The sequence below is a fragment of the Zophobas morio genome, unplaced genomic scaffold, assembly GCF_036711695.1.
Source record: "Zophobas morio isolate AGI-343-1 ecotype UQ-CSIRO unplaced genomic scaffold, CSIRO_AGI_Zmor_V1 ptg000021l, whole genome shotgun sequence".
Taxonomy (NCBI): Eukaryota; Metazoa; Arthropoda; class Insecta; order Coleoptera; family Tenebrionidae; genus Zophobas; species Zophobas morio.
Genome location: NW_026972126.1, coordinates 25829729 through 25838375, shown reverse-complemented (window position 1 = coordinate 25838375; position 8647 = coordinate 25829729). Strand labels below are relative to the sequence as shown.

The window sequence follows — 8647 nt, the reverse complement described above, 5'->3', positions numbered from 1 at the left end:
ATGCTCTTATTTCTGCATTTTTGGTCGTTGTTTTTTCAGCTTTTTTTGTGTCATCTTTTTTGTTGCATTTCTTCCTAATCTTCAACCCTTTTTTTTGATTGCTTTTTTTTGACATTTTTTTCGATCATTTTTTTTATCCCTTTTTTTATCGCCCTAATTTTTGAATTTTTCACACGTTTTTTGTCGGTTTTTTACTTTTTTTTTGTTGTTTTGTGTTGGATGCCTTTTTTTGGTGCATTTTTTTATACTTGTGTTTTTCTTTGTGGTTGAGTTTTGTATTTCATTTTTTGTTCCTCTTTTTTTTAAGCGATTTTTGTCGTCTTTTTTGTTGCTTTTTATCTCTTTCTTTCCTGTCGCCTTTTTTGTCGCTTTTTTTGTAATTTCGTTTTGCGGTTTTTATTTCTCTTTTTATTGTCTGTTGTTTTCTAGTTTATTTGTTCGGTTTTTTTATGTAGTTCTTTTATATTCACTGCTTTTCTTGCTTTTTTGGCGGTTTTTAAGCCTCTTAGTTGTACATTTGTTTTTTCTCGTCTTTTTTTGTCTCTTTTTGCCATTTTTTTGTTTTTTTTGGCTTCTCTTTAAACGCGTTTTGACCTTTTTTGCTTTTTTTTATTTCTTTTTTGATGCCTTCCTTGTTTTTAATCACAATTTTCGGTAAATTTTTTTGAGCTTTTTGTGTAGCTTTTTTATCTGTTTTTTTTTTGTCATTAGCTCAGTAGTAATAATCTAAACACATATTTCTATTATTTATTAAATTAAATAACACATCACCCCATCCCCTAAAACTGGTCCGCCCCCAACAGCCTCACGATCTCCTCGTACGTCAACCAGAACACCAGCGACCACGGCGCCAGCCTCATCCAAATGGGCACGAACCCCTTGTACAAGGCCATACCGCCCTCGTTCACCACCGTCTTCTTCACACAGTCGACCGTCCCGGCATACAGCAACCCCCGCCCCTTTTCGTCCAGCGGCTGGTTCATAATCCTCGTCTTAAGCACATCCGGGGGAGTCCCCAGCACCGCCGCCGCAAAGCCCGCGCACACACTAGCCATCGTGTGCACGACATGGTTATCCGGCAGCGACGTGTGCTCCAGGATAAACCTCTTGGAGACGTCGTACACGGTCACGTCCCCCAGAGTGACCATAGCGGCCCTCTGGATATTCGGAACCGATCCCTTCCACAGCCCCGTGTACCCCGCGGCGGCGACGGTCTTCTTGTAGGCGTCGTAGAAGCCGTGCACACGTGGGGGAAGCCCTTGGGAGAAATTCTTACTTTACTTTTAACTTGGGTTTGGAGTAGGGTGGTGAGGTACCTTTGAGGCGGCGCTTGCCTTCCATTTGTAGCTGCACGCGGATGAGGTCCGCAGGGCTGGCGATGTACTGGGAGATGACTCCAGCGGAGATCCCACACGTGACGGACTTCCAGAAGGGGAAGGGGTCGTTTTTGCCTACCTCGAAGAATTTTTCTTTGAGGGACTTGTAGACGACGATGCGGGTGCCTGAGTAGATGAGGTGGCGCACGAAGATGGCTGAGATGCCTTGCCATAGCTTGAAGAAGCCCTCTTCGGAGCCGATGCCCACGCCGGTCTTGAGGAAGCCCCTGTAGGGGCCTTTGATGAGTTTTTCTTCTTTGATGTTGGCGAGCTCGCCCTGGATTTGCATACGGGTTTTGACTAGGTCCAGGGGGTAGGTTACTACAAGAGAAAAAGTGATCTATAAAAGGTTACCTGTGTCGAAATTACGTAATTCCACAAATGAAACAGAGTGTGTTTTTTAATAAAACATATTTACTTAGTTCTGCGTTCCATGCAGATGCCACTGACACTATGTAAATAAACCATAACGAATTCACGATTTTCTTCTCATTCTTCTCGGAGTTGGAGCTCATTGTTACTTAATGAATGTCATCACGGCGAGCCACACTTTTAACGAACGCAAGGTGATTCGGTAAACATTTTGTCGCTACTGTGTGGCGAAAATTCGACGAATTATCATCACGACGGTTCAAGATGGAATTGATTTATTTGATTGATGTTAACTGGCAATGTCAACATGGCAATTTGAGTGTCCACACAAACCTAACCTCAAAAATGACCTGAGATTAACCACGCCAGACTGATGAATTGAGGTCGGGAGGTTAAAAGTAGATTCGTCGGTTGTTTATTTAGTGTAGCTTGCGTTATCGCTCTAAAGTAAATAACGACAAAGTAATTGATAAGAGTTTACTTTAATCAGCGCTAATGACGTGTCTAAAAATGTGCACGTGTTTGCAATTTTCCCATTGAAATTTTCTCTTTAAATTTGTATTATATTGTAATGTTTTTTTAAGGAAATATAAATTTTAGTAAAATTTAAATGCAAATACGCCTCCGGCATGAGATTTTACCTGCTACTGACACAGCGTCATTGTGGCATTTTTATTTGTCGCTTTTTGCCTTTTTGTTTTTTGTTGTCTGTTTTTAGTCGCTTTGTTTGTATTGTATTTTTGTCATCCTTTTTTTTTGTCTTTTGGTTTGGTTTTTTTGTCTCTTCTTGCCAACTTATTCTGCCGCCCTTTCGTTTGTCGCCTTTTTTGTTTAATCTTTTTTTTGTACGTTTTTCGTTTTTTTGGTTGTTTTTTAAAATAACTTTTGGGTCATTTTATTTTTGCCACGTTGTGCCTCTTTTTGGGCTTTTTCCGCTTTCTTACTGGCGTTGTTTGGTCCTTTTTGATTGCAATTATTTTGTTTTTTTTATCGCTGTTGTCCCTTTTTTTATCTTTTTTCGAATTTCGTGGTGTCTTTAATTTTTTGTCTCTCTTCTTTTTGACGTTTTTTTGTCACTTTTTTATGACGTGTTTTTTCCCAATTTTTAACGCTCAGTTTTTCGTGCAATTTTTTTACTAGATTTGTTTTTTTTTTATTTTTCTGCCACTTTGTTTTTGTCACATTTTTTGCTCGCTTTTTTGCCATTTTTTTAATTTTGTAATCACCTCTTTATGCCCTTATTTTATGGTCTTTTTTGTCGTTTTTTGGTCCTTTTTGTCGTCTTTTTTATTATTGTCTCCATTTTTGTCGCTTTTTTATTTATTTCTTTTGTTACGTTTTTCTTAACTGGGTTTTTGTCGTAGTTTTTTTTTTATATATCTTTGTCTTCCTTTTTTGCCTTTTTTGGTCCTTTCCTTTGCCCCATATTTGTCTCCGTTTTTTGTCTCATTTTTGTCCCTTTCCCTCCTTTTTGGTGTTTATTATGTTTTTTTCGCCCTTTTTTTGGTGTATTTATTTTTTTAGCATTTTTTAATGCTTTTTTTGTCACATTGTTTTTCGCATTTTTTCGATTTTGTCACTATTTTGCCATATTTAGTGCTTTTTTTGTAATTTTTTGTCTCACTTTGTTTTTGTCATTTTTTGACAGCTTTTTTTGCCTTTTTTCGATTTTTTTATCTCCTGTTTTGTTTTTTTTAATAGACTTTTTGGACACTGTTTTTTTTTGTAATTTTTAGCATCTTTTTTTGTCATTTTTTATCCATTTTTTGACCTTTTTGTCACTGTTTTAGCATTTTTTGTCCCTTTCCCCCTTTTTTGGTGTTTATTATGTTTTCTTCGCCCTGTTTTGGTCAGTCTTTATTTTTTTAGCATTTTTTAATGCTTTTTTTGTCACATTGTTTTTCGCATTTTTTCGATTTTGTCACTATTTTGCCATATTTAATACTTTTTTGTCATTTTTTGTCTCACTTTGTTTTTGTCATTTTTAGACAGCTTTTTTGCCTTTTTTCGATATTTTAGCTCGTGTTTTGGCTTTTTTAATAGACTTTTTTTGGACACTGTTTTTTTTTGTAATTTTTAGCATCCTTTTTTTTGCCATTTTTTTTCCATTTTTTGATCTTTTTTGTCACTTTTTTTGCATTTTTTTTGTTGGTTGTTTTTCATCCTCTTTTTTGCCTTTAGTTTTGCGTTTTGTCTCTTTTTGTTTTTTTTCCTATTTTTTTGTTGCTATTGTCCCTTTTTTGCAGCTTTTTAATATCTTTTTTGTTGCGCTTTTTTTAATTGCGTTTTTTCATGGTCGTTTTTTTGTTGCATTTTTTGTCTTTTTTTGAAATCGCCTATTTGTGTCCCCTTCATTCATTTTTGTCGTTTTTTTGTTTTTTTATCGCACTTATTTTGTGTTTTTTTATCATTTCTTCTTGATTTTTTTCCCATTCTTACCTTTTTTTTATTCTGTCTCTTTAGTCGCTCTTTTATTTGTCGCCTTTTTTTTTGCTTTTTTAAAATATTTTTTTCGCCCTTTCGTCTTGTTTTTTAATTTTTTGTCGCTCTTTTTTTTGACGTTTTTTGTCGCTTCTTTATGACGGATTTTGGCCCGTTCTTAGACATCTTTTTTCTTCCATTTTTTAGCGCTAAGTTTTTTCTTGATTTCTTTTCCTTTTTTTTGAAATTTTTGTGTTATTTTGTTTTTGTCACATTTTTTTGAACGCCTTTTCTCCCATTTTTTTTCGATTTTGTAATCACGTCTTTTTGTCCTTTTTATGGCCCTTATTGTTTTTTGGCTTTTTACACTCGTCATTTTTTATTACATCTTTTCCCATTTTTGGTCGCTAATTTTATCGTCTTTTTTTGTCGTTTTTGGTCCTTTTTGTCGTCTTTTTCTGTCGCTTTTTTATTTATTTTTTATTGCGTTTTTTGGCTGCGTTTTTTTGTGGTTGTTTTTTTGTTTCATTTCTTTTGTCTTCCTTTTTTGCCTTTTCTTTTGTTCCATTTTTGTCTCCCTTCTTTTGTCTCATTTTTCTTTCCTTTTTTGTCCTTTTCCATCTTTTTGTTGTTTGGACCCTATTTTAATAGTATTTTTCGCCCTTTTTTGGACAGTCTTTGTTTTTTCTGGCAATTTATGTATGCTTTTTTGTCACATTTTTATCGCATTTTTTCGTTTGTCACTTTTTTGTTATATTTAGTATTTTTTGTCTTTTTTTTTCTCGCTTTGTTTGTGTCATTTTTTCACGGCTTTTTTTGCCTTTTTTCGATGATTTATCCCGTGTTTTGGCTTTTTAAATAGACTTTTTTGAGTCATTCTTTTTATCCATTTTTTGTCATTTTATAATTTTTTTGCCTTTTTTGTTGTTGTATTTTTATCATCCATTTTTTGCCTTTTGTTTTGCGCTTTGTCTCTTTTTGTCAACTAATTGTGTCGGCCTTTCGTTTGTTGCCTTTTTTATTTACTCTTTTTGTATTTTTTTCGCTTTTGGCGTGATTTTTTATTTTTTTTACTGTTTTATATTTTTTTATATATTTTTTTCTGTGACTTTGTTTCTGTCACATTTTTTAATTGCCTTTATTTTTCTATTTTTTCGTAGTTTTTTAACTACTTTTTTGTTGCGTTTTCTTTAATTTGCGTTTTTTAAGGTCGTTTTTTGTTGCATTTGTTTGTCTTTTTTTTGCTTTTTTGTCGCCCTTTTCTTTGTTGCATTGAAATTTCGCCTTCATTCCTTTTTGTCGTCTTTTTTTTTGTTTTTTGTCGCCTGTTTTTTAAACGCTTTGTTTATGTTTTATTTTTGTCGTCATTTTTTTGCATTTTTGTCTCTTTTGTCACTTTATTCTGTCACCCTTGCGTTTGTCGACTTTTTTGTTTACTCGTTTTTTGGTATTTTCAAGTCTTGTATGCTTTTTTTTGCCTTTATTTTTGTATTTTTGTTGCAACTGTCCCTTTTTTTGTCGCTTTTTAATCTCTTTCTTTGTTGTTTTTTTAGTTGCGTTTTTCTTGTGGTAAATTTTTGTTGTTGTGTTTTTTGTATTTTTTTGCCCTTTGTTTTTTTTGTAGCCCTTTTCTTTGTCGGATTTTGTCGTCTGTTTTTTAGACGCTTTTTTTATTGCTTCTTTGTCGTCTTTTTTGCCTTTTTTTTGCTTTTTGTACCATTTTGTCACTTCATTCTGTCGCCCTTTCTTTTTCGCATTTTTTGTTTCCGTTTTTTTTTGCTCCTTTTTTCGCTTGTGGATGTTTTTTGAAGTGTTTTGTTCCTTTTTGCACTTTTTTTACTTTTTTTAATCACTTTGTTTCTGTCACATTTCATGACTAGTGAAAAAGACCCCAGAAACAATAAGGACTATAAAAACAAGGACAAAGAAACGTGATTACAAAATCGAAAAAAAAATGGCAAAAAGCAGTTAAAAAACAAACAAAAAAAGCGACAAATAATAGGGCGACAAAAGACAAAAACCAAAAAAAAAAGATAAAAAAGGGCCACAAAAAAATTAACAAACAAAAAGATATAAAAGTGAGAAAAATACAAAAATAAAGATCTTATCTTTTACCTTTTTTTTGTTTTTTTTTAATCGCAGTTTTTGGTAATTTTTTGTTGTCCGTGTTTTTGAATTTTTTTGTTGCCATTGTCCCTTTTGTCGCTTTTTTTTTTAATTTTGCATTTTTTTGTCTCCATTTTGTTGTCTTTTTATTTACCCCATTTCTATGGCATTTTTTGTTTGCGCCTTTTTTTTTCACTTTTTGCTGCTTTTTGTCGCGTATTTTGTCTTTTTTGTAACCGTCTTTTTCCTCCATTTTTTGGTTGCCTTTGTCGTTTATTTTGTAATTTTTTAAGGCATCATTTGTCACTTTTTTGGTCCCATTTTTTGCAAATTTTTGTGCCCTTTTTTTTTTAGATTTTTGTGCGTTCTTTTAAAAGTTTTTACTTTAATCAGCCCTAACGATGTGTCTAAAAAATGCATGCGCATGTAATTTTTCCTTTGTAATTTTTTTTTTAAGTTTTTGGAAAATTTAAATTCAAATACGCCCCTGGCGCGAGATTTTACCTGTTACTGCGACATACAGCGCCATTTGAGGTCTTTAACTTCACAGGGAACAAAACTTCAATGAATACAAAAATAACGTTTTGAGTATACACCAACAAAAGTATATAACGAAATCCGTAACCATCAACTAACCAAGAACTTGTTACAATAAGAAAAACACCCGGTGTATAATTAACACAGTAACAACCTGTACAAAACGAACAAATCCTCCCACCCCCAGTCATATTTCGCCGATTCCGCAAAACAACCGCCCTAAATAAATCACCCCTTCGCCCTGCTTCCTCCAAGACATTACTTAAGCGAAAATATCCACAAGAGACCCAAACCAATATCCTCGACGACCTTAGGGCAATTTAATTACACGGATTACCCACATATTCACGTGTCCTACTTCCGTCCCATCGACTGTACCAAACAACAACAAACCCTTATACCGCCGCCTGTACACACGCGCGCAAACGCCGCCCCTATCGACTCGCCGCCGCCATCTTGATCCCCTTCGCCGAACCGCCGCCAGAGGGAACCAGCCCGGCGGATGCGCCGAAAACACCCCACTTAAAGTTTTAAAGACTTATTTTTGAAAGAAATTCGGATTAACGCCAACGGAAATCAGGAGGGCGCGAGGTCATACTTTTGATTTAGTTTTGGTTTTTTCCTTGCTTGTGTTGTTGTTGGTATTATTTGGTCTGCGCCGCCTTTTCCGAGAAGCAATTATTGTGTGTTTTCGGGGTAATTAAACTATTTTTGGGTAAGAGCTTAAACAAATATTAACGTGATTTAGGGTTGTTCCGCTTGATGGAAGCCCGAAGAGGTTAATATTTTATGGGGAAATTGTAGCAACTGCGATAATTATTTATCAACAAGTTGGCTGGCCGGCTCGGGGGCGGCTACTCGACTGTTACTACTCGGCCGATTAATTATTGAAAACTGTCATTCAAAACGCATTATGGTCGTATTTATTTCGGGCGGCGTCGATAATAAAGATAAATTTAAGTCGAGGGGTCTCGATATTTTGGGGGTCATTAGGGAAAGTCGATAATGGCGGAGGCGCCGGGAAAGTTTATGCGAATTGTTTTGTTTTGTATTTTTAGGAATTCTTAATTTGGGGGGAGGTTGCGGCCATGTAGGTGGCTCGGAATCGATTTAACAAAAATATATGCGTCGGGTGCGGCAATTAATGTTATGACACTAGTGCGGTAATGTAGCTCATCTGACTTAAACGAATTATAAGGTGGTAATGGAGTTAAAAAGGCTCGTATTCATTTAACTGAGTATTGCAACAACCCTTTTGCATTCAGTTTAGTCCTGTCAAAAGCATTTTCCGAAGATCCATAATTTCCAAGTCGAGAGTTTATAACTTGCAAGAAATTATATTAAGTGGAAAAAGTCCGCACTTATAACCTTTATCGGAACACCTGTGGATGCATAATGTGATATTCGCTTCACTTATTTCAGAAAAATTTATCGCTGGGTGACGTCAGGGACAGATTAAGCTTGTCGTCGACGATTATTATTTGAATTAGCCGCAATAACTGAGACTGACGGTTTAATGGACGGATGTTGTATGTGTTAATCAAGAGCGTCATGTGAACCGAAACTATAGTCGGTTTACTGAACAGATGGAGTGATGACGTGCGCTTCCACATATATGCGCATGAAGATGTAAAATGGGGTGGTTTTGCTTACACAGTGCTACGATTTTTATATTTATTTAGGGCTTTAGCAAGTTAGTGGATGATTTTCTTTGAGTGTGGAGTGCTTTGTCGTTTCAATCTGGCGCCATTTCCCCCTACTTGGTCATTGAACTCCCCACCCCAGCTCACCCTCGCGCGCACATCGATTCTCCGACCGTAGGTCCGTAATGTATG

The 8647-nt window shown here is 35.3% G+C and overlaps 1 protein-coding gene across 2 annotated transcripts; it reads right to left on the bottom strand.

Annotated features, from left to right (window-relative positions):
• Positions 1-731: 731 nt before the first annotated feature.
• LOC135132205 (mitochondrial uncoupling protein 4-like) lies at positions 732-2175 on the bottom strand. 2 transcript variants are annotated; one of them, XM_064060213.1, is made up of 3 exons: positions 1795-2175; positions 1317-1697; positions 732-1258 (listed from the first exon to the last, which is right to left on the bottom strand). In XM_064060213.1, exons 1-3 carry the CDS (start codon positions 1889-1891, stop codon positions 780-782), a joined length of 957 nt encoding a protein of 318 aa, XP_063916283.1. In that variant the 5' UTR covers positions 1892-2175; the 3' UTR covers positions 732-779. The 2 variants fall into 2 exon arrangements, with proteins under 2 accessions (XP_063916283.1, XP_063916284.1); XM_064060214.1 differs by having other exon boundaries at positions 1317-1716; positions 1795-1878.
• Between the last annotated feature and the right edge of the window lie 6472 nt (positions 2176-8647).